Below are 27588 nucleotides of genomic sequence, written 5' to 3' on the forward strand. Positions count from 1 at the left end.
CTCTCAGCCAGTCTGAACAGCCAGGTCAGCAAGGGAACACAACACGTAGAAAGTTAGGGACATTTGTGTTGTAATAAAGAGTTTCAAAATTGATGCTTCATTAGATTTCACTTTAGCAAGCATGAAATGCCATGGCAACCCAAAAACACACACCCACGCGTACACAAACAACATAATTAATAATACTTTGATGATATTGCATATGTGTGTGTATGGGCACTGATTGACTGCAAGTGATCTCACTGACCTTGCCATCAGACTTTATTTGCATATGTAAACAATGCTTTGGAACGCAATTTGTTTAAAGCCTCTGTTTGCAAGTCAGATTATTAAAGCCATCCGGCTGGACACAGCCACACCTCAAATCAAATCAAATGTACACTACACAGTATTAGCAATGTAATTATTAATTAATCATACGTAAAGGTTGCATATTACATAATACATATAACTGGACCTGTAACAATGATTCCACTCACACTGTGCCAAAATAACCCTAATCTTAGCGTCAATCTGCTAATTTTCTATAATTTTGTATTCTTCCCTTTGTGGACTTTGTGGAAACTGAAGATTTTAAAAATTTACTCTGAACCACATTTGTGGTTTAAACAAAGTTGCCTTATCTGTTTAGTGATTTTTTTTTATATATATATATAAAAAATGAATATAAATTAATTACTGACATAATGCTCTGAGCGGTCCAGCGGGCTAAGCGCTGCCACTATGATCACAAGATCGCAGGTCCGAATCCTGTATATGTAGCTTGCCATCGGCTACCGGAGCCATAAGAGAGCACAATTTGCCTTGCTCTCTCTGGCTGGGTAGATGGCGCTCTCTCCCCACTTCAGTCCAAAGGGTGATGTCACTTAGCACAAGGTGTCTGTGAGCTGATATATCAGAACCGAACCGCTGAGCTTTTCTTCCAAGCACTCTGTGATACTACTCAGTAATGCTACATCAGCAGCAGTTTGAAAGGAGGCGGTGTCTGACTTCACATGTATTGGAGGAGGCATGTGCTAGTCTTCACCCTCCTGGTGTTCTGGCATCACTAGTTATAGGGGGCGTCCTAATAAGAGGGTTGGGTAATTGCCCATGTTAATTGGGGAGAAAATGGTAAAAAAAAAAAAAAATGTAGAAATAAAATTATTGATACATTAATTACTGATTAGTACTGATTATCCATCACTCCTCATGTGACTCAAGTATTACTTGTTGTCGACATATCAACAATGACTGCTTTGGTAAATCAGTGCTTAATAATGTTGATGAATGATGATCGTTGTGGTGAGCTGCTGAATACATTTCTCTGATGATGCAACTTCATCTTGAACAGGTACTGTAGCATAATTACACTGATAAAACTGTGCCAGAACTGGTTGAGTAGTATGCCTCCATTGTTAATGTGCCAAAGACAAAATAATAGGCTAATTAATTACCTACAAAAAATGCCAGCATTTGAGCAAAAGGTCAGACTGTTATTTTCTGCTTTTGATTTTAATAAAATGCAAAGAATAGCTGAATATGGAGGATACAGAGAACCTGTGAATAACAATGGCTGATTAGGTGATATAATAATAATCATCATCATCATCATCAACAACATAATCTTTTTGATTCTGGTGCGGGCATTTAAACCTCACCGGTATAGAACCATCATCCACCCAACCACCCACCCATGTTGTAACACACACACTCACAGGGATGGGGTAGAAGTTGGCGCTGTGTTTGTTCTCCTCCTCATATTTGCCCGGCTCTGTGGTGGAGTCCATGGATTTGCAGGAGGTGTTCTTCCCCACGCCCATTCCTCCTCTCCACTCCTCCTCCTGCAGCACTCCTCCTCCTCACGCTCACAAAGAAACACAGCTGCTTGACCCTTTAGCACCCTTACATTGTCCTGCAGTTCATCTGAACAAAGAAAACAAAAAACATAACTGATTAGAACATAACTTTAGATTTTTAAGGTACAGGCTAAATATTATAGTCATAAAATGTCCTATAAATGTAAAATGTAAAAGTAAAATGTAAAAGTAAAATGTAAATATTCTACAGAATCAGCCACTATTTTTAAAGGCTGCAATACAAGAATACTGTTTTCTACCCATATGGCCAAAACATTTTTTTTAATTTTTCTTTAAAGAGATATTAAAGTGAAGTAAAAAACTGCCAGCTCTGCTTAAAATGTTTAGAAACATTTCCTAACCTTTAAAAATCTATTTTATTGCATACATTTTCACCTCTGCAGCACCCTCACAGAATCAACTGTGCTATAGGTGAGGATGATGACACTCACAATATGCAAATCAATCAATCAAACAATCAATCAATCATTCAAATCAATACCACCTCCTGGTGACATACAACCATCTGCGTCTCACAGCTATCAGAGGCCCAAATCTCAGCACAATCAGCTCTCCCTTCTGCCATGCCCCTAAACCCATAAATCACCCAGTGTCCGTCTAAAACTAACCCTCACTTTTTTTTTTTTAAGCATTTTTCAAATTTGAGCTGAGGGTGGAGTCAGGGGGGTTAGTTACCCTAGAAGTATTTCAGTCATTATAATTAAAGGATCAGAACTGGACAGGGCTTAAATAGATGTTGCTTATTCCAATTAAATACATCAAATCCACTGGGTCAGATAAGGACATCTGCATTTCTAATGTAGGACAGGTAAATGAGCTAAAGCTGTAATGCAAATCATATTCAGTAGAGTGATTCACAAATAATCAGCTGAATTACCTCAGAGCTCACGTCTCACTGCCTCAAGACAGAACAGTTTCATTAGTACTGCAATGAAAGCAGATCAATGTCAGGCTCATTGACGTCTGAATCTGTTCTATTGAATTTTCTTCAGCCTGAACAGCTTCTGGCCAAAACAGTCCGTCAGACGCAATCACCACCCACAATTTACCTCCAGTCAACAGATACAATCGAATTAGAGCAAGAAAACAAGCCCCTCAAGCAGGAAGATCAGTGTGTAAGAAGTGGAGGAGGAGTGAGGAAGAGGAAAGTAAAGGTAAGAAAAAAGGTCATGGAATGGCAGGATGAAATGCAAGTTATAATATCAAGGTGATTGTAAATTGATTACTAAAAAGATTTACAACTCTACTTCACAATTAATGTTTTAAATGTCATGTGGTTTGATCTTAACAGTCATGCAAAAAATACACGGTAAACTACAGATTTTACAAGCATAATTTCATACTAAAAAAACATAAACCAGAAAATATTAGCAAATTAGTCCTGGACTTGCATGTAGTGCATTTTGGCATATTGTGACGGTAACTGTAGTTTTGCTATCTTTACCATTCTACCCCCCACACAGCAGCACTGGCTGCATCCTGGGTCCAAATGATCTGACAGATACACACACACACACTCACAACAATGCTTGTGCAAGTAGTTTGTTTTCATTTTTCTCGCCTCACATCATGTCCTGTTTACTTTTCCCATAACCCCTCTCTCCTGACCCCTCGGTCTCTTCACCTCTAATGTAAGCTGACCATGCTCGCCCCAATTCTCATACAAACCCAGAGCCTCCCGCCGTGCACAGATGAAATCGCATCACACTGACATTTGCCTTGAATTCCTGACCTGTCCACGTCCCACTTCCTCAGCCGTCAGGCTGCTGACTCCGCTGTCTGTAGAGAAGGATCAGGCAGCACGGTCTGGACAGCATCCACGTGCACTGTGTCAGAGTTCACACAAACATTTTATACGTGTTTGGCGTGTTTGGCATGATCAACGTCTGGCATGATCAGCGTTTGGCAGTATCCTAATGTTCACATGCCAAAATCTGAGCCTCATGTACTGAGAAAACTGTGGACCAACTAAGGACTAAACAGCAGAACTTAGCTCACTAGCAGGTAGAAGTGTTATCCACTGTACTACACCAACCACAGGTATTACAATACCCAACTGTAGGCAAAGGACAAGAGGAAAAAAATACCCATACATGCAGAAAATAAAGAGAAAATAATGTTTGCTGATGCATGTGTGGGTACATCAGTACACATTGATGCCCAGTTCTTTGCAACCAGGCAATGCTGTGTGTGAATACAATGTTACATTTCATCAGTTAACAAGTGTGCGTGTGTGTGTGTGTGTGTCAGACAGTGTTAACATGTGGTGATGTAACTCTTTCTGGCACTGCTGGTAAGAGCATCAGTGCAAAACAGCTTTAGGCTCTATGTTGTCTGCGTGTGCACGGCTGTATGTGCAAGTGTGTGTGTAAAAAAAAAAAAAAAAACAATAATACATACCCTTATTGATCTGCAGCATTAGTCAAAAGTTTGGGTATAACTATATAGTGTAAGGCTCGAAGGAGCTTGACAAAACATCCATGTCCTTGAATGACGTCTGGAGCTACACGGACTACAATACCCAGCATGCACCATGCACATTCACCATAGAACCACAGCCACCCACCCTTGGCATTATTAAAGAAATCCTCTTATGTACCACTGAGGTAGAGGCTAATATTCAGCTCCTAACCAGACCTCCTTTATCCACCTCAATGCAGTAGCAGTACCTACCAACGGTAATAAATATCAATCAGTAGGCCTGTCATGATATTTACAAAATCCGGTTATCGTACCATGTATAAACATGACTTCAATATAATTATAATTATAATTTATGAGACAATATATCACTTAAACTTACTTAGTGATCGTCATTTTTCTCTAAATAGACTTTCTTTTATGATTTCTGACACTACAAGACTTACTGTTCTCTATAAACATTGACTGACTGAGTTAAAAACAGCAACAGGTCTCCCATAACTTGAATTCCGTCCTCCATTTTGGACCATTTTGATATACAGCTCTGGAAAAAACTAAAAGACAACTTTAGTTTCTGAACCTGTTTCTCTGATTTTACTATATATATATAGGTATATGTTTGAGTAAACTGAACATTGTTATTTTATTCTATCACCTACGGACAACATTTCCCCCAAATTCCAAATAAACATTGTCATTAAGAACATTTATTTGCAGAAAATGAGAAATGGCTGAAACAAAATATGCAAAGCTTTCAGACTAATGCAAAGAAAAAAGTTCATATTCATAAAGTTTTAAGAGTTCAGAAATCAATGTTTGATGGAAGAACCCTGGTTTTTAATCACAGTTTTCATGCATCTTGGCATGTTCTCCTCCACCAATCTTACACATTGCTTTTGGATAATTGTATGCCACTCCTGTTGCAAAACTTCAAGCAGTTCAGCTTTGTTTAATGGATGTGATCATCCATCTTCCTCTTCATTATATTCCAGAGGTTTTTAATTAGGTATAAATCTAAGGAACTTATATTTTTTAAGTGCTCTATTATCTTTTTCCCCAGAGCTGTACAACACCCAAATATAAAATTGTTACTGTACATAATCCTCAAGCTCAGCCAGGTCAGCAGATTACTGTACTGAACCTGATGAACCTCACAGTAATGTTTAATCTGTATTGCCACTAGTGACTCCACATGGAGAGAGGTCTTTGAGGACACTTTTTTTTATGAGGCGAACACGTTTATAGACGCACTTGCAAGATCATCATTTTATTAGGAAAGTTTACAACGTAAGTTATCTAACTCAATGCCAAATGAAGTTTCATGACTAATCTGTATAAAGAAAGAAAGAAGTTCAATTGCTTATTTCACAGATATATGGTTTAACTTTGAATTACATCTCTTAATAAAAAGGAAAGGTTGAAAAACATGACAAATAAATCCTTTTCCTAAGTTTAAATGTAAAAAAACATTTTAGCACAGATTTAACTTGTTAAATACTGTACAGAGGCCTACACTTCCTTACTATTATAATTTACATCACTTTATTAGAGGCCCTAAAATAGAACATATAATAGACAAATGTGATGGTGCCCTTCCATTTAAGATTAAAATAACTTTAAACTAACAAAAGTAATAATTATTAAATTATAAATAAATAAAAAATACTTATAATTTGGAATCATTGTAAAAAACAAAACAAATAAAACTGGAATGGACAAAAAATTTGGTACTAAACAGCTGATTTAAGATTATTTGTTTAGCATGTGTTTGCCAACCTGGGAAGTGTCAACAGTACATCCTACACTTTGAGGTCATACCCCAACCAGACAGCAGCAGGTTCTAAAACAAAAAAAAACGAATTAAGAAAACAATGAAAATTTATGTTTATGGACGCTGGTAAATTTCTTAAAAAATAACACTTAAAGTAAAGATGAAATCAATGCAGACATTAACAACTACTACAAACAGCCTGGTCATCACTTGAAATGTGCCCAACAACAAAAAACAACCACCGCCAACTAACCAATACCTTAATGTCTGTTTTTTTGATAAACCATCAATTACAGTTCTGCTGAAAAAAACATAAATTGGCACTGCCCACTGTAAACTTAACACAAAAAAGAAGGAGAGAAAAAAACAGAAGTAGTAGAGTTGAAGCTGTGAAGAAAGTGTGTGTGTGTGTTTGATAGGATGATAATTTGTGGTTTTAGACTCCTGTCTGTCTGCTGTTGCTGCACTGGAGAGCACTGAAATCATTTGCTTTATTCATACATACTGATGTCTTCATCTCATAATTAGAAGCTGCTAATGTCTAAACGCAGACACCTGGACTCCATGGGATCATCATCATTTTAGAGCATGCACACACACCTAGAAAGGGCTTGACATCAATGCAATGCCAGGTTGGTAGGGCTGCACGATATTGGAAATATTGCAGTGTTTTTTTGCCGATATATTTCACGTTATTAAACAATGCAGGACCTGTGACATCACCAGAGCATCAGCATTACATCAGAGATCTGGACAGACTATGAGCTGAGTCAGCCGATCACTCAAAACCCGAAAAAAACACCAAAACTACAACAATAATCGGCCCTTTAATCTGTCATTTGAATGACCTTTAAAAAGCTAAATAAAAGCAAAATATCTGGGCATAACTGTGTCGAGCTGAGGTGCACAGCTTACGGCAGGCTCTCAGCCGCATTTACAAGCACGTGTCCAGCCATGTGGAGGCTGTGTGGTAACCTCGCGTTTACGTCTCTCTGAGTATGGATAGGTATAGGTGTGTATGGATGGTTACTGATATTTATTGGCTGTGGATATGGGTGTATACTGTTATTAGTCCAAATATTAAAGTACTTTTTATCATGACAGTCCAAAACCACACCATTCCAGAAGCTCTGCACGATGATGAATCACCAAATTTACCTGAAAAAGGTTAATCTGGCATCCAGCCCTGCCTTCAAATGATATAAACAATCAATTTATCATTCTAAAAGGCATCTGCAATCGATTTCAGCCTAAAAATGATCAAGATGATTAGTCCTTCTCCAGAAGAAACATCTTCATAGCACAACAAACTCACTGAACAAAACAATGTCTAACTTTATGATTTGTGTAGCAGAATGTTATATCATGTCCTATTAGTTTTTTTTATTCAAAAGCAAGCTCTCCAACATGGAAATCACTGCAAAACCACAGACACTCACATCAGACTCATAAACAGAGAAAAAGCCCTAAAATAATCCAGACAAAACAAAGGTTTACCACACTGTAATGCTGTAATGGCTTTAAGGAGCCATTAAAACAAAAGCTCAGAAGAGTTTGCAATAAAACAGAGTCTGAAACAGGGTCTATCTAAAGAATGTAAAAAAACAGAGACTTAAATAGACAAGTAAAACTAGAACTAAAAGAACAAATCCTACTGGAGGGGTGCAGCTTCCACTGATGCACTCTGACAGCTTCACTGTGTGTGTGTGTGTGTGTGTGTGTGTGTGTGTGTGTGTGTGTGTGTGTGTGTGTGGTTACTGCCACGTGAGCTCCTTCAACATGCATCGTAAGTAAATCACCTCAGATAACCCCTCTCACACACAATCACATTCAAACACACTTCTATATATATTGAAATATCAGAAATTAGAGGTCTGAGTTTAATCTGATTAATTTTAATATACTGTTTCAATAGAGACCGATTCACACATATGAAGAAAACTTAGATTTTGGAAATGTTTTTAAACATTTTCTATTGTAATATACATTAACAGTGAATTAGGGTCCAGCCTTAGTAACACTACTGTACGCCTCCAACTGCTCCATTTAGGAGCACTGATCCACACTGAGGTGAAGAACATGCAAATGGATCAGAGCTTTTGACAGCTATGTTTTAATGGCAGAAAGACCAGTGACGACTGCATAAAATCAAACTTGAAAGCCCCATACCAAACACAGTTCATGGACAGAATCTTATTTTTTGGCATTGAAATTCTTTTCAATTACATTTTTCGGGCACATTTTAAAATGTCCAAAAAACATCTATTTTCTGTTTTTTTCATTTTCATGCATAAGGCGCACTTGATTGTAAGGCGCGTTATGTGACACTAGTAAAAAAAACAAGGGTGTCTTCATGTTTTCCTTCTAATTCAACAGTTAGACTGGGTGGCCTTTAAAGTTAAGCTAAGTAAACAAAACTGTAATTCTTAAAAAAAAAAAAAAAAAAGTAAAGCGCTGGATGTTAATTTACACAGAATCCTCTCCTGACAACTGTTTCCCAGCAGTGCTGGAATTAGCAGCAGGCTGCAGGCTGATAATATTCACCTCTGAATGGCAAAAAAGCTACCATTAGCGGCTAATGCTAATACTGCTCCAGCAGTGCATGCCAGGGATAGCAGTAGGCTACAGGTCAATATACTCACCTCTAAACCGCGTAAGAGCTATTACTTAGTGCGGTTAGCGGAGAATGCTAATACTGTTTGATGCTAGAGAACTAAACTGAAACTCCTGTAAAACGCTGCACTTCAGCAGAGTGGCATTACTGCTCCTTATAACCTGACTGGTAAAATTCATATACAAGGTGCAACGGATTATAAGGCGCACTGACCATTTTTGGGAAAATTCTAGGATTTTAAGTGCACCTTATAGTGCAAAGATATTGTAGATTGGAAACCCATTTTTATTGTGTGCTCTGTGCTAAAAAGCAAAATTAGGAATTCTAAACACTTTTGTAGATAAACGATGAAAAATGCTTAGTTGTACGTGCTTATGTTGCTAATAATAAAAAAAAACAGAAAACCCAGTTCATATGATGCTATTTAAATAACAATGTTCTGTCTTTCTGTTAGCTTCATTATTCTGTTAGCAGTATTGAATGAACCCTTTCTTTAACTCTAATTCAAAGTACACAGCTCACCCTCTACGAAGGAGGTGTACCTGATGTACAAGCACAACTTCATACAGGCCTGTGTGGTAAAGGTTCACTTTACCTGTCTGTAATACCTGATGTATATTATATAATAGTAGAGTTGAGTAATACTGATAAAACCTCATAGTAATAAGATAAGTTAGCATTTAAAAAGGTTAATAAGTTATTGTAAACGCCTTTTCTATCTCACACATCTGATTGAGCCTTATTTGATTGGACAGGAGGACTGTGAGCATAAACAAAGAAATTATATATTTGAGTAATTTAAGTAAATTTTAAACTAAAATATATAAAAAAAACTTTAGCTATATGTGAAATGTTTTAAGCTACATCTAGCATGAATATAATGTATTTTTCCGTAGCCAAATACAATGTCATAGAAACATAAGAGCATAAGAATGTCATACAATCATAAGAGCAAGCCAGAGTTGGTTAAAGATTTTTTTTACATATTGTACTTAATTTTTCCAGTAAGTTTAGCACCTAAGCTACTCAAAATAAAGCTAACTACATTCTGTTTACTTTTTATGCTAACAAAAATAAAAATAGCTATCTAACGTTACATTCTCTGTTTCTCCCTATATTCTACTTCAGACTGCAATAATCTTTTCTTACAAGTACATTATTTACGTATTGTATAGTAAAACAAAATTAACAACCATAATGTTTTTACAAATATCAGCTGTTAGATAAGGACACTTTTAATCACTTCTATCTTATCCAATTTACCCCCACTAGCCAGAAAAGCACATATTCTGAGATGCTACTAAGGCTAGGAGGATAAAGGCTAGGGCGTGCTTCCTCTCAGTCACATAAAACCAGCTAAGTGCTTCTTTAGAACTACCGCTAATGCTAAGTCATTAGATAGCTCAGCGCTAACTCCCAGTTCAAATGCACAAAGTCTGCACAAAAACATTATACTCTGGGTGTGTATAAATTTGAGAGAACGTACAATCACAGTGACGTGACTGCCGATCACTGCCAAGTGTTTGTTAGCAATGTTAGTCTAGCACCTAAAACAACCTAGCTAGAGCTTAGATCAGGCCCAAAAAATAAAACAGCCCAACCCAGCCCAAGCATGTTTTGCTCGAACTCGTCCTGATCCGCCCGCCGCATAAACTGTAATTATGAGCCGACATTTATTAGTATGGTAAGTAGACTGTTAAAACTTAGCTTTTTAGAAACATTTCAGGCTGTTTGAATGAGCTAAATCTGTTAAAAATGTCCCCAGAGCTGCGTGATCATAACATTCTAACTTATGCAACCTTTTTTTTAAACAAAGTTCGATTTGCTACTTTGCTATAGTGTAATTATCAAGTTATCAAGTCATCTTTATATGAAATAAAAATAGCATCCAAAAAAAAACCTCAACACATAGCACAATTTTAAACTTCAAATATCAAAAATATCCTGGCAGATCAAATGCATCTGTAGAAAAATAGAGATGCACTGTGTCAACTTAGGCCTAGGAGGTCAACTGAATTAACTTGATTAAGGCAATGTTCAAACTGGGCTAAATGAGAATTGAATATTTTACTGAAATACAAGGAGGTTATGCTTGCACTTTGTTTAATATAAAAGCTATGTATAGTTCTTACTATTTGTTAAAAAATAAAAATAAATAAAGTTAAAAGTTATGTAAGAATAAAGTTATGTGTAAAATCATTATGATAATCAAGAATTGCTCATAAATTTGCAGTAGTTTTACAATATCACCCAGAGCTAGGGCAACTGATATATTTGGCCAAACTGTTAGTACCTTCCAGGATTTTCCAGACCGTCAGAAATGTATTTTTATTAGCCTGAACTGCTACGAATTGAACAAATTATTTTACTAGTCATTCTGACCAGGTTTCACAGGCACGTGCATGTTTCCGTAGGTCACTCCTCCAGGACATCGACCTTTTCATATCCAGGAGCACACATTCTTCCATTCGCAATATTTCACTTAAATACAGCCTATTTAATTACCCACCCCCGCAGTGGGTGCAGCTTTGGGACAATAGCCCAACAGGAGTTTACGAAAAGCAGGCTGCCTCAATAATGGCTTAAAGGCATTACTGTGAGTCTCTGCAGGGGAGGAGGCCTTTAATTAAGACCTGTGCTTCCTAGCAGGGTTGCTATTCACTTCTAGCTGCAGATATCCATGGAGTGCCGCGATGCACATCAGTCAAATTCTCTGGAGACCCACTGGAATGAAGGAACAGTGGGGGTCCTGATTGAGTCCTGACAGCCTAACAGAGAGATTTTGGGGGGTTTCTATAGTGTGACAGCAGAGAGCCAAAGGACAGCATTTACTGAAAAAAAGAGTTTTATAGAGATATAAATCTACTTAATTAAAGATCCTAGGAGAGGTGGATTGGATTAGGAAAGAAAATGTGCTACTGGGGAAAAAGACTTTACAAAACCTGTTCTTAATACTGAGCATTAAGAAAGGCTGCACAGATCACAGTAATGATGTTAATGCTTTAAAAATTAATGTGCATGTGTGTCTTGATAAAATAACTAAACAGCAATGAATTAAATAAGCAAGACAGATAAATGTGAAAATGTAGGCCATCTACAGATCGTAGTTACTGTATGCTATAGATAAAATAAACCCCATGCTAACTGTATATAGAGCCATGTATAGCTTTACAATTTACAGCTTTTAACATTTATTATTTTACTGCATCAGTGAAAATTGATTACAAGCTTCAAATACCCACTATATAATTACGTATGATTTTAAAGTATGTTTGGCAATTTGTCATGATCCTAATGAAGCACTCCATATATCTCCAGATATTCTGGATTAAAGTGAAGTAAATGATACTGGACAGATATAATCTGTCTTTAGTAAATATATCATGGTAGGTGAGAACAGTATGAATTTTTCTTTTGCTAAAAACAGGAAAAAAGTAGTACCCTAATGTGATAATTATGAGTGGGTGATAAGGCACGATATTTCAGGGTATAATATTGTTCACAATATTGAGAAGTGTTGACGATTTTTTTGCATACGATACGATATGGCACACCTTTAGCAGAAACTATATTTTATGTAAGATTATTTGTTCATACACACATTTATTAGATTTAGTCTTTTGTCATACAACTAACAGAAGTAATTTTGGGGCATTTCAATTATACAGAACATATGTGATGATTTTCACTGAACCATTCCAATAAGTAAAAACAGCAGCAAAAGCAACCAACTATATATACGCAACAAATCCCCATTCAATAACTGATTTGCATCCAAACTCTAACATACACTGAACTGGTACAAAGCTTAGCCCTTCAACCCTTTAATCACTACAGAGGCAGATTTAAAGGACTCCAGAGTCCCAAACTAAAGAGTGCTTTGAACCATTTATTCACCGCCACACTTCAAAGCTGTAATGTGAGCTGCTGTAAACGAAGCTTAGTTTTTTTTAGCTAAGTCAGACCCTCTGTGTGATGTAAATAGCTTACTATTTATGCAATATCAAAAAAATGTACATAAATCCTATGGAAATATTCTCACTACAGGCTCGACACCTAAGGAAAATGAAGTGGAAAAGCTTGAAAAGCCGATTTGTAGAGCACCGAAGAATTTTCTATAAGCCTGTTAATTATACAGCAGTTCTTTACAGCAGCACACACTAAATATGAAGGTGTTTTATACACTCTCACCCTCATACCCAGGAGTGGGCAGATGTCATTTTCAGAAAAGAGCACAAAAACCCAGACCAGGGAAATTTAGGGGAAAAACCACAGCATCATATCAATGTACTGTTATCAAGGTAAATGACTCAGCATTAATAACAGTTTAATTCATCAGACAAAGCAGAATAAGAACAAAACAAGTGTGCTCTTGCTTTTTTTATGAGGAACTGGAATAAGGGAGATCAGCAGCTCCTTAAGCTTTCTGCCAGAACAGCAGATCTCACAAATGCAATAATACAGCATCATCACACACAACTTTGAGTCCAACACAGTCAAAATTTACAAGCCAGTACTACTCAATACTACTATTTTTCCTTAACTATTTAAAAATATTTTTAATTTAATATTTACTTAATTCATATGGTAATCACAATTATATTTAATACATATTTTTATATACACTTAAAATGAAGGGGTATGAGAATCACTGCTAAGATACCAGAACAAGCGACCAAAGAAACCCACAAATGTAAGTATTTTCCTTGTTAAAAGTGACGATTAGCACTATATCACCATAGTTTAATGTGTATTTTCAATGTTTTATGGCTGAATTCTTCATAGAACGTTTGGAAAAAAGATCGCTAGTAGTTTGTCTCAGTAGCTAGCGTGCGAACTTTCCTGTTCCACCTTAAACGGTGCAACAGACGTCAGGGATTGCAGCATTTAAGGCGGGAAGAGAAAAATAAAATAAAGTAAAAGCTAATCAAAGTTAATTTCAGCCTTCACGTCACAAAGGAATTAAGGAATGGACAATAATAATTAATTTCTGCACCATCCCATTCTGAAGACATACAATGCCCTAAAGTTAACTAGTTAACCAGCAGCTAGCTTACTGAACTGAAGTGTTGTCCCAATTCATAGGGGAAGGATGTCACCCCTTTTCGTTGTAACTCTGTTCCAAGAAGAAGGGTTACACTCTAATAGAAGGGATAGAGTGGATAAGTGGTAAGGCCTGGGGGTGAAATGGAATTGGGCCATAGATTAATCTGATAAACTGTTACCGTTTATTAAACTGCTGATAACATGCTGATAACATTCATTCAGGAGTGAAATCTTCCTCAGAGCTGACGCACTTTTCATTCATTTTATTCTCAAGTCAACCACGTCACTGAAAACCACTCTTGCGTGAATGAGGGCTGTGGGCTGTGGCCACCTTTGCTTTGTTTGAATGACAAATGGAGCTGATCTCTGGTACTGCAATCAGATGGAAATTATCACTGAACAACAATAACATTAAACCACCACAATGTAAACTGAATAACTCTGAATATCTTATTTCCAAATGCTTTTTGTAAAGAGGTTGGATATATAAGGGGCAGTATGTAAACAGAATCTCAGACAGTTTAACAAGAAAAAGAAAATTGACTTGTGGGGTCTTCCCGCTATGCAGTCATCAGGGGCCTCATGTACTAAGACTTGCGTGGACTTCCTACTAAAATGTTCCGTACGCTCAGATCTGAAAAGTTCCGTACGCACAAAAAAATCCGGATTTATCAAACCGTGCGTAGGCAGAATTCCACGTACTTTCTCTTAGTACATCACAATCAACTTGAAATCAAGCGCAAATGCACGAAAGCAGCACACTTGCCACGACTCCTCCCTCAATTACGCAGAGTATAATGTTATATTATTATTATTATTATTAATAATAATATTATTATTATTATTATTAATAATAATAATAATAATAATAATATTATTATATACGCATAGCGTATAATTACCCATGTTTTAAGTTTTATTATTCTAAGATAAATGCTTTCATTTAAATGCTTTAAATGAGTTGCCTACCAAAAAGACACACGTCACGCACTCAGCTTGTTTTCTTATGCTCTTGGAAATCTAAAACTGCTTATAAGCCAGTCATCATCATGGGCCAAAAAAACATAATGGTCACGGAAAATGCGCGCTCAATGAATTCGGCCATTAGCAGTATTTTCCAGTAATGCCAACGCTGCATCTCCAACAACTCCAGCGCAAACCTGATCTAGGCTAAGTGGAAACACGTTAAACGATTATTTCTGTAAGACAATGAAACTGTCTGATTAATTTACTTTATTTTACCCAATAATGCTTACTTCAATGTGTGCATAGAGGATATCTTAATAGTTGTAATTTCAATGCATCGCCTCTAAGTGTCGCCAAATGACAAAAACACAATACATACGCACAAAAAAAAAAGGCGTACGCCCAAAACAAAACTTCCGTGGGGGAACGCACTTTCACACGTTCAAGTCAAATTTAGTACATCAGACCGTGAGCGTGAAATATGGCGTACGCAATGTTTTTGTGCGTACGCACCTTTAGTACATGAGGCCCCAGGACCTAGCAAAAATGCTCAGAGGACAACATGTTAATTGGAAGCAAGTTCATGGGGACCCAAGGCTTACTAATGCTCATAGAGGCTCTACCTCATAACTTAAAGTACCTAAAGGATCTAATGCTAATGTTGGTGTTCAATACTAGAGGACCACCTTCAACAGTCACATGGATCCCATACTCCAATGGATGAGAGGTTATTTGAAGCATGAAAGGAACTACATTACACAATAGTAAAGTGTTCAGTAAAGTAGATTACTAAAAGGCCATATATGGGGTTCTCCTAAAATGATGCTGAATGAAGCAGATTATATGCATCTGTAAATGCAGTGAGACAGAACTGGTCCGAAAACAGTCAAGTCATCAGTCAGCTCAGCCAGCTTGTCATGTAATAAAGTAATAAAGAGGAGTGCGGAAGTGTGCCAGGTGACGTACCAAAATAAAAGTAGCGTAAGTTTCCCAGATGAGATGTGTGATGCGACACCTCTGACATTTTAAACAGCTAAGGTGACAGGAAGACCAATACATTATAGATAACAGAAGGTGCTTCCATCAAAAGCATGGGATCAGAAAATGCACGTGTGTAAGGGATGGAAGCATGTAACACAGACAAAACTTATCCAGTCATCATGACTTTGCGGACTGACCACTAGACATGGACATATCAGCCATTAGAAACTCAAAACTGCAGTTGAAGCAACAGAAGCCTGGTTGCTTGCTCATCCTGAATCAGCATTGGCCGGCCTGTGCCATTTGGCCTGTGCCATTAACTAGCGCAAGACTTTCCATTGCTTATTTCTAAAATTGCCAAAAATTGATTGCACTTATTGATTTTTTTGTGTAAATGAGCCAGCATAGACGAGTATCTCTAGCCAGGATCTTCCGATACACAGAGCAGCTCTGCTTTCTTAAGCTTTTACAATATAGCAGGTGATGTGTGGCTGTATTTGACGTTCATACAGTTGTTTTTAAAGAATGTAGTAAAAACCTTTAGAGCCCATTTATACAGGTAAATTAGGGATGAATGCACCAAAATTATTTTTTTTTTAGCCAAAACATTTGACCAAAGGCTAAACACTAAACGCCAAATAAAGATTTTAACTACAAAATAAATTATGTAGCCTAAATGTATTTTTATATGCCTAACGTTATAGCAATTTCTGCAATACGAGGTCAAATAATTTGGTCATTATTGTGCATCAATTCTAAGGTCTTTTCACTTGTTCAACCAAACACCAATTATACCCAGATGCAGACCAAAATAACCACACCAAGACCTTTGAGAGAAGGGGTCTTTGTCTGGTCCCAAACAAACCCTGGAGCAGTGTTCATGTCAGACCTCGATGTGACCTGAATGTTCCTTAGACCTTTAAACAGTGTGTGTCCTTTCAAAAAGTACTAAGGGCCACTCAAATCAGTTCCAACAACTAAACAACTAAGAAGTGCTCTTTATTTCTGAAAGAGGGCATGTAAATGGATAAGTATCCAGCATCTTTGCTCTGATATGTGAAAACACAGCTATATCCAGCTCCTGCTCATATGCTCAGCCCCTATTAGACTGCCAAGCGTTGACACAGCCAAAGATCTGCTCACCTGCCACGTCATCATCTCGTGTCTCCAAGTCATCACAGTCTGTTGCCGTGGACAGCACATCGGTTAAAGATGCTCTCATCCACTGGCTCATTCACACTAAACAAATCAATAGGTAGTATTGGCAATTTCAGAAAACGGGCACTGATTGTCTCACGTTAATTAAAGCCCAAATGGCACGTTCCTGACCAAGCTGAGTCAGGATGAGCAAGCAACCAAGCTTGCCAAGACTTCAACTGCAGTTTAACACAGTGCAGTGGACTGAAGAAACACATACCCCCGTCTGACCTATTTAATCACTATTATTTTTGTGCAGCGTAGAGAGATGCTGCACCAAGCTGTAATACATCCAACACACTCACTTTATAAGAAACCCAACCCTTGTGCTTCCACTCACTGGCCACTTTATTATTGTATTTGATACATTCATCTTTAAGTTTCTCCTTACAGGCCAATTTATTATGAACCTCTACCATATGCCTCCACTTATGGCCCACTTTATTAGAAACTCCAACCTTGTTTTTCCACTCACAGGCCAATTTATTAGAAACCCAGACCTTGTACTTTCACTAACTGACCACTAAATTATAAAACACCTACTCTGGGCTTCCACAGGTAGGCACAATGGACACCATCAAGGTTGTGCAACAAGGAAGTGGTTCTGATCATTGCCAGGAAGTGTTTAATGTTTAAAAGGCTTAAGTGGAGCATCAGTGCACAACCAGCCCACTGAACATCATCTTTCATGGCAAACAGTACCACAGCCCACATGTGATGTCCTCCCTTTTTACACTGCAGAGGAGGTTTTCATCACATCCTCGTTAACAGAATATCACACTGCACCTTCATCTTTGTGGTGCTCCCCTTACAAAGGCCTGTATTGTGGACTACAACAGTACACTTCTATCATCAGTGAGGATCAAAACGAGAGCCTGAAGAAAAATTTAATACAAATTATAAGAACAAAAGTATTTGGGACACCTGCTGATTTATCAAAATTACTGAATAGAGTTAATTCCGTTTTTTAATGCTGTGAGAATGCGTAATGGTGCACATAGATTCATGTTTATCTGTTCTATAGTCCTATTCTATTTTCAACACTTCTCCACAGGGACTAAACAGGCTGCGCATGTGGATATTGATCATCAATTGGTGCAACCTACAGCAGTTAAATGCATTATGCATTAGATGAGTTGTGCATAATGAACCGGTCTAATTTAGAGTCTAAGGGTCTAATAAGAGTCTGAGTCTAATTTAATTTAGCTGAAAATTGCAGATTTGAAAAGAAAAAAAAAAACCTAAATGTCAGAATCAGAATTAGGGCTGCAGTTAGAATTAGGTTGTGCCTTGAGATTAAGTTTAGATTTGGGGCTAAGGTTAGAATTAGATGTTAGGCTAATACTGAATTAGGAACGGAGTTGGAATTCTGTGTTTGCTTGACATTAAAGCAAGATGTAGGATCAAGGTCAGAATTAAGTCCAAGATGGGGTTAAGAATTAGTTTTGTGGTTGAGGTTAAAGTAAGTTAGGTGCTTCGAGTATGGCTTACTTTGGCCCACCATTCCTCAAAATGTTCAGAAGACAAGCATCTAGATTTGTAATGTTGTGAGGCTTGAACCACATAATTACATAGAATGTCTGAAAATCCATTGAGTTCCACTTTTAGAAAAGGAACTGAAGCCTGACTGCGAGGTTAGTAGGGAGTAAGTGTGATCTTTGTAAGCATGTTATTTTCCCCGTCACTTAGGAAAATTATCAGGGGCCACCTCAGATGGAAAAACAACAACTGCATCACTTCGGACCATGAGCGTAAACACGCGCGGGTGCTGAAGCGGGAAGAAAGTGACAGGAGCTCGGTGGTGTTCTCCAAACAAATGTAGCCTAACGACAAGCAGCTGCTGACGATGCTGCTGCTGGTCAGGAGAAGTTTGCAAGCCATCTGACTTACAGACAGAGCTGCTCCCAACAAAACGTTATCTCTAAGGGGGAAAAAGGAAACATGCTTAAATTTAACAAGCTCATTTAATGAATGTGTTTCCCAAGACCATTTTGGTTGGTCTATTTCTTAATAAATGTGCAGACAAAGAGGCAGCTGGCACTGCAATAGAGTGTACAAAGAATGAGAACATTTACTAAGGCCAAATCAATATCACAGCTTGCCAATATTGATGTCCTGCATTTTATAAATGCTGTCAACTAATGATTTCTCGTGGGGTCATGGTATCACTGGGGTTATATGGGATTTAAATCCACATCCTACTGATAACAGAGCAATAATTTTAACACACTAAACAGAGCGAACTGCTCCCAAACAAACAACACAACTGGGGCTACAAAAGTTTTACACGGTCATGCTTTAATATTTTCTCCATATCAGAACCCAAACCTCTCCACATTTCCAGGGTTGAGAAAGAGAACAGTGTGCTCTTTTCATGCTTGAGTTTATTTTTAATTGTGTGGTTTGTCAGCCTTATTCTCACTCATTCGCTGTGTTAAACTGTTTCATAAATCACCACTTCCTCATAGTGACAGCATTACAAAACAGAATCCCTTCCCCAAGGGAGTGAATGAAGGGAAAGTGTGACTAATAGGGGCAGAGCTGAAAAACACTTATTCAATTATTAAAACTTATCTTTGAATTGGCAATAATGTTCAACGGCGACACGTCGACTATGTTTACTTGCTCACCAATGGAGCAATATCAGCCAAATGATAAAGATTCAGATATGTTTGTAAGCAAAACTTACTCCATAAAACACATCAGACATAATATTAAAACCAACAAGAGGTGAGGTGAATAACCTGGTTTGATAATCCAGTTTCAATGACACTTCAAAAGTCACGCTTAGGAATCTGAGCCACTTTGTCTAGAAACAAATTAATGGCCACCGAGCATCTCCACAAAAACATCAGACAGGTCTTGTGGTGTGTCCAGTATGCAGTGAGTGGGCAGTACCTACCAAAAGGTGATCCAAAAAAGGAATTTTGGTAAACCAACAACAGGATCATGATGAGTACCCAGAGCCCCACTTCGCAAGTTACAGGAACGTAAGATCTGCTGTTAACATATTGGTGCCAGATACCACAGGACACCTTTAGAAGTCTTGTGGAGTCAATGCCTCAAAGGGTCAGTCCTGTGTTGGTGGCACAAGAGGGACCTAAGCACTATTTGGCAGGTGATTTTCACTGCTTTTTCACATGATCCATTCAAGCTTCTGATTATGTAATACTACAGGGGTAATTTTTATACTCACAAATAAAGCCAAATAATGGATTTGCCAGGTAAATATAACAAAGCTTCAGTATGCCAGGTTGAATTCTGAAACCATGTGGCATCATAGAGCCTCAACCTCAGGTCTCAATGGTACAGAAAGAAATCTTAAAAGATGCTTCTTGTGAAATATTAACATAATAGGTTTGTAAAGACCAATTATAACCACATATCCAGTAGGGGTGTCACGATTCTCTAAATCCTCGATTCGATTTCATTTTCGATTTGAGGGTCACGATTCGATTCGATTCTCGATTTTCTTGTTTTTTTTTCTTGTTATTATTTTATGCCTCATAAAATTTAAATAATATATTTATTATTATTATTATTATTATTATTATTATTATTATAAATATTATTATTATTATTTATTAAGATATATATGGTAATGCCATCTAGTGACTTTTTTTGGTAGCAACAGTGTGCACTATTAAAACAAGCAGTTTATCAGAGCTGTGTGTGGATGGCTGGTGAAACTGCTCATTACATGAAGCTGCAGTTCTTCATCCAACCACTAGCAGCAGCAGCACAAGCCCCGCTCTCTTCACTCAGTCACTACTTCAGTACAGCCCAGCCACGGGCTACAGAGCTCAGCCAGTCCGTTTTTACTGTTTCTGTAAACAAATAAAGGTTTTAACCCCACTAACCGGATAATACAGCTCACTACAGTTCATCTTTCAGCCCAAGCAGCTAACAGCAGCAGGTTAGAACAGCCGACACGGAGTCACTGCTCGGATTACATTATAAACAGGTCAGTTAGCGCGCTGCTAACCTCAGGATGTTTATAACTACGGAGTTTAGTGGACACACCACGGCCGCCAGGTAAGTCTTTTAAAGGCTACTGAAGACTATTAAAGGCTATTAGAGTGTAACCCCTGGCTCCCAGGGGTTACAAGAGGTTATTGAAAGCATTATTGGGGGGCAGAAATCAGTACAGGCTGGTTAGATAAGTGATGTGGGTATTGTCTTATAAATATTTACACATAACTTATATCTCTCCTGAAAAGCTTTTATTTTAGTCAGAAACACGCTTGTGTTTACTTTATCTGAGAGAAAGATGTTTTTTTAATTCAATGGAAAGCAACAGGTGTAGTCAATTATAAGTTTAAGATTTTTAATCCACCTCACTGTGATCTATAGTCAGTGTTCTCAAGTCACACTGACACACGCATTTCAGCGAGTTCACACGCTCTCACCTGCGCGCACCCACCCCTCCGTTAGATACAGATACAAAACCTGCGCGCACAACCCCCGCCCCCCCTCCCCCGTTGGACAGATAAAAACAGTGATCACACTCCCGCCGACTGCGCTGATGCAGTGGCTATCTCTATTTAAATGAATAGGATGCGCTGTGTTGGTGCCGCGCCATTTGCGTAGCGCGCTGCGCTATTTGCGTAGCGCGCGCGGGAGGGATCGTCGATCCTCTTTTTGACTTCAATACTCGAGATCGTGACCTCATTTCGATTCGATTTCGATAAAATATCGAGATCGTGACACCCCTAATATCCAGATAAGGGTAGTCAAAGGACCAGTACTGGCCCAAGCCACCTCAAGCTGGAGACCTATACTTCAAGTAGCTGACTTACCGGTACATATTACTTAGTTCATTTTTAGCTTTGGTAGATGGATATTGGTATTGGTTAATGTGATCACCTATTAGGTATAAGTTCCAGGTAAATCCATGGGTCAATGCGTCAATGGATCAGTGCTGTTCTGGTACCACAAGTATGACCTAAAAACTATTTGGCAGGTGATTGTCACCGTTTTCACATCTCCAATACTGCAGCTTTAAGAATAATCAGCTCTGGCTTTACAAGAGGTTATAACATGATCCATTCAAGCTTCTAATTATGTAATACCACAGTGGTAAACTTTTATACTTACAAATAAAGCCAAAAAATGGATTTGCCAGGAAAGTATGACAAAGCTTCAGCATGCCAGTTTGGATTTTGAACTCAGATCTCAATGCTACAGATGCTTTTTGTGAAAGATTGAATGTATTTGGCTTGTAAAGACCAATCAGAAGAACACATCCAGGTCAGCGGAGTCAAAGGATCAGGACTGGCCCAAGCCTCATCACAAGCCAAACTGGGAACCTATTTTTTCTATATGTAGTTAAGTAGCTAACTCCTTAACTCTTTTTAGCTTTGGAAGATGGATTTTGGTATTGGGTTTTATCAGTTATTAGGACTAAAAGTCCAGGTCAGAGAAATTCAGCTATTATGGCATTGGCCATTCCAGGATGGTGGTCTCTTTGTATCCACACACCTGATGTAATCCATTGGCTAGCTCATTCACTGGTAGATAGATATACAGTGTATTGGTATTAATAGTACTAATATTGACATTAGGACAGAATAACCAGATCAGAGGAATCCAGATCTGGTTCTGGCCATTCCAAGCTTATGATCTCCGTCCTGAAACTCTGTACACACCTGATGTAACTCATTCTTGATTCATTCTTAGCTTTGAGAGAAGGCAACGAGGTGCTACAGGCCCAACTGGGTCATGGCAGGTTCTCTAACGTGGCTTTATCTCAATGTTAAGCTCATCTGACAATAATACAAGCAGCTCTTCCATTGGATATGCCCACATAAGAAAGCTACAGTCAATAAAAACAACAAATAAAAGGACAAGGATGGAGTTGCGCCAGCTTCATATAAGAACTCACCGTTCCACCTTAAAACAGTGCAGCAGAAACGTTCTGGCGCCTTGGGCTCTATAATATAACAACCGCAGCATTTAAGGTGGAACGGACAGTTCCAAAAATGAACCTGGAGATTCAGAAACCAAATACATATTCAGGAAAACTGTCGACAGGCTTATGTTATAGACAGTCACTGATGCTTTTTAAAGACGCCTCACCTGTATATGAGGAGAAATTAAGGGAAGTTTTTCTCCTTTTCGTCCTTTTCCCCTTCGTTTGAGTCTTCTTTACGAAGCTCCCTCCTCTCCCTCCTCTCTCAGTCCGCTCTCCTCAGCCGGCAGCTCACCACTCGAACCCTCAGATCAACAACATTAGATTTTATTCTCTTCCACGACCTAAACAGACACACATACACACACTCACATAGCTACATACACATATAACACACACTACCACACACACTAACTGCACGGGGTTTGCACGCATGCGCAAAAATCAACGCGACTCTGACGCTAGACTCCTCGCCAACGTAGGAGATTCGCGGACCAATCAGATAGCTGCAGAAAAATGACGCAACGGCAGACCTACCGCTACGTTTTTTTCTTTTTATTTTATTTCACATTTAATATACATTTTCGTACATTATCGCACGATTAGAAATGAAATATTACTTTTTTAATGAACATGCACCTTATACTAAATAAATATTAAATAATTCACTACAGGAAACGTTGAAGCTTAGTTCGCTGGGATCACTGAATCATTTTAAACTTTTAGGTTCTAAACACCATCAAAAAGCCTGATGAAGCCTTAAAAAAGTATTTTTATTATTTTAATTTTTAATGTTTTATTTATTACTATTTAATTTTTATTCTAATGTTTTATATTTTGATTCCAATATTCTTAGTTCATTTTTATTCATTTTATCATTTTTTATCATTCTTATTATTCTCTTTTTCAATATATCTTTTTGTATATTTTAAATGTTATAAGTAAAATAAAATAAAATGACATTTTAAACGCTTTCCGTTCTCCCCCTATTGGCGCCTATGCGTCACTGCAGCCTTATTTAATTGCCCTATATTACCAAAGGAAGCTACATAAGCGAGACTCAGCAGCACTGAGGTTACATAAGACTGTGGATAGTGTCAACTCAGGACATCGCGTGAAAACACATTTGGTAATGTCTTTCTTTTGCATTGTTTGTCACTTGCTGGGAAGTACATTAAGGTGGAATTTATTTAAGAGGTCTGGTGGTTCCTGGTGGTTTAATAATCAGTTAAACCAGTTAAATCCAGTATCCAGGCATGCTTAGTAGTTTAGTAAACCTAGGAATTAAAACTATAATCCTGTGTTACATACCCCATCACTTTAACCACTCAGATAACACTACACAATAATAATAATAATAATAATAATAATAATAATAATAATAATAATAATAATAATAATAATAACAATAATAATAATAATAATAATAATAATAATAATAATAATAATAATAATAATAATAATAATAATAATATCTGAAACCCCCTTTGCTGCAATAATTGCAACTAAGTGTTTTCTGTAACTGTTAATCAGTCCTGCACACCAGCGTGTGGGAATTTTAGCTCTTTCCTCAGTACAGGACAGCATTAGCTCTTGGATGTTGGTGGGTTTCCACGGGACTTAATGTCAGGACTTTGACTTTGCTCAGGCCCACAGCATGATACTACCACCACCATGTTTCACAGATGGGATAAGGTGGTTGCTGAAACACGCTGAAATGCAGTGTTTTCCTTTCTCCAAACATAACGCTTCATATGATGTTTGTATTTAGTTCATATTTATGCAGAAACATAGAAACATATTTTTAAGCCGTTTACAAACTTTTTAGTCTTACTGTAGTTCTCATTAAACCTCAGTGGAACTGATATTACCCTGTTTATTTGGTATCAGTCCATGTCCCAGGTTGTCATTAGTCAGCAGTACAGTGTAAAGCAGCAGATGTTCAGTTTACTGGCAACTTCAGCAAAATTTAAGATAGACAGGAGGAACAGGTCAAGTCAGTGAGGGCAGAACAAAGAATGCCCGCTAAACCATCCCACTGTTGATATCTGATACTGTGCTCTGCTCTATAAAAGAAGTAAAAAAAAACAGTAATCACAGTTTGCTTCAGAATTTAGTCTTTTTAAACACAATTTATTTTATCCATATTTGTTTGGATTGTCACACTTTTAGAGAGTTCCAAGGGTCTCCAGGAATTTTGGGTTCAATTCCTAGTTCGATCACTGTCTGTTTGGAGTTTGGTGTGATCTCCTCATGTCCATACATGTGATAGGTGTAGAACTGGTCATGCCAAATTTCCCCCACATATGTAATTGGCTGTATGTAATACCCTGTGATGAATTGGCCCACTGTCTTAGGGTTTGCCCTGAATTCCACTGATTACTGGTAGGCTCCGGACCCTCCCTGACCCTGACCAAGAAGAAGATAAGAAAATGTATGGGTTTGTGGGTACGTTTTTTTTTTTTTTTTTTTTTTTTTTTTTTTTGGACGCACGGACGGATTTGACTTTAAGGTCAAACATCCAGCTTTTATAACACTGGATTTACTTTACACTGACCTCTAGTGGTTAAAATCATGATCTAATAAAACCTCACTGCTGCTGTGCATTAAAAACCTACCGGTCCTATTAAAAAAATCCCTTTAAATAGGTACCAAAAATGTGTTTTATATTTTATTAATTTAATTTGATTTAATATCTGAAATCTGAGACAATACTGTGGCCATGAACATAGGCTTCAGGTGCGAAGGCTCAACCTCTAATGTGTATATGTGTTTGTGTGAAGTTTGTGTAAGAGAGAGATAGAAAATGATAGAAAGAAATAGAACAAAAGAGAGGTAGAAAGAGATAGAGAAAGAAATCGAGAGAGAAAGAGAGAGAGATTACCAGTGACACTTAACTTCCTCTGATCCTCCCTAATAACAGAGTCAGGAGAAAGCCTGGAGAACGTCTTCAGACTCTGATTACAGGCCTCTTTCACATGGCCCTTATTCATGCCAACCAACAAGTGAAGAAATTTATTTAGGAGCTTCTATTCAGCTCAAAAGCTCCTCATGTGGTAGGCCAGGAGTGTCAGAGTAGGGGAAACACTGAAATGTGCAGAGCAGAGCAATCAGGTCCCGGTAATACATAGCCTAGCACAGACACAAGCATGCCATTTTACAGATGAGCTGGATGAGGTGGGATTGTGATCATCCAACATCCTGAACTAACTAACTAACACTCTTATCACTGAATGCAATCAAATCCTCACAACAATGCTCTACAATCTAGTAGAAAGCCTTCTCTGGACACTAGAGACAGACATTCAATTAAAAGCAGGATAAACTCTTTTTTAAAACAAAAAACTTCAAAGGAAACAAAGAATGAGCAATTACTATATTTTTGTCTATATATTGTATATAATATTGTATATCAGTTGGGGATTGAATGCAAAGCTTTGCTTCTCTGTTATTTTCAGTATTTCAAGTACAAGGGACAACATTCAACATTCAAGTCCTAGCCCTAAGCTTGGTTAAAGGAGAACTTTGGTGTAAAATTTCCCCACAGTGTTTCAAGATCCAGAAATGTAAAAGGTTTCTCCAAACACCCTTCAGACTGGGTGACACGGGGCATAATTTGCTCTAATAAATCCACCTTTATCCAGGCTTAAAGTAGCTCCACACCTCCTTCCTAGAATCAGGAGAAGCCTGACATTTAAAACGAGGCATTAATAACTTAAAAAGTGCACAAGAAGCTTAAAGCTTAAAAAAACACAGTTTACATCCTATAAGCTGCTACGCTATGCAGACTCTATGTATATATATGTCTATGTTATTTTGTATATGTCTACACCCAGTCTGAAGGGTGTTTCTGGAGTTCTCCGGCCCTTGCTCAAGGCCCCAACTGTTGCACCTAATGCCAACCTTATATTAAATGATTCTCAAGCGATTTCACTGTCAGAGACAGTTGTGGTCGCAATATCTCGATCATTCAGTGTAAGGTGATTAGGTTTAAAAGTTTAATTAATTCTTTTTCTTGTCCTGCGTTTAGATAAAATCAGCCATGTTTAATAGTATTGTAATTGTTGAGACGTGGCTCACGCAAATAGTGAGGTGAACAATGTCAACAACCAATAGGAAAGCTACAGGAAGCCAAAAGGCAAAATTTCTTGATAAATAGACAATAGAAATTCTCAAAAATGACCTGAAATAAACACTTTTTACATTGACTACTATTGAAAGTTAAAAATGTTTATCTCTCTCCGGTAAAGACAGCATTGGACAGCAATTATATGAGCTCCTACTTATTATAACCTATTACAGTCACTATACTGTAATAACCTATTACAGTTATATATACAGTTATAGCCTATTACAGTCAGTGCAATAGTCACCTTCAGAGTGTTGCATCAGGAGTAATGCATTGCTTCACATCTTACATGAAACCAGATGATGAGTTGAGAGTGCAAGGACAAGCAAACAACCTCTGGTCAGAAGGAGAGTGATAAATACTGACCTACAGGCTCACTGTAAACAACATTTCCCACAAACCTGTCATTAAATATTAGACAGACTGGTGTTATTGCCCATCCCCTGACGTCACAAACCAGAGATCGATGTTTTTCAGTGTCTTTCCATGATGTAAAGGACAATTACAAGCATTTATCCCCAGAGCCACTGGGCATGCTGAGGCTCTGAGGTGAATAGATAAGGCCTGTTGCACTGATTCAGCAGTCATGACGTACCTTCATGACATTTAACAGCCATTAAGAGATTAAGGTGGAAAGTCACGGCATAAAGCACACAACAGTCCCCTTATTCCAAATGCTGACAGTCAAACCAA

At 37.8% G+C, this 27588-nt stretch overlaps 1 protein-coding gene across 3 annotated transcripts in view; it reads right to left on the bottom strand.

Annotated features, from left to right (window-relative positions):
• The window catches only part of slc23a2 (solute carrier family 23 member 2), a 55161-nt gene extending 31967 nt beyond the window's left edge, over window positions 1-23194 (bottom strand). For 2 of the 3 annotated variants that reach the window (XM_049486233.1, XM_022670518.2), the window contains exons 1-2: window positions 22934-23194; window positions 1698-1905 (exon numbers count right to left, since the gene is read on the bottom strand). In XM_049486233.1, coding sequence (XP_049342190.1) covers window positions 1698-1802 — 105 coding nt within the window. In that variant the 5' untranslated portion in view covers window positions 1803-1905; window positions 22934-23194. Of the gene's footprint in view, window positions 1-1697; window positions 1906-16801; window positions 16943-22933 lie in introns of those variants that run through there. The other variant, XM_049486232.1, reaches the window with a different exon arrangement.
• Between the last annotated feature and the right edge of the window lie 4394 nt (window positions 23195-27588).

Source organism: Astyanax mexicanus, chromosome 12, assembly GCF_023375975.1.
Source record: "Astyanax mexicanus isolate ESR-SI-001 chromosome 12, AstMex3_surface, whole genome shotgun sequence".
NCBI lineage: Eukaryota > Metazoa > Chordata > Actinopteri > Characiformes > Acestrorhamphidae > Astyanax > Astyanax mexicanus.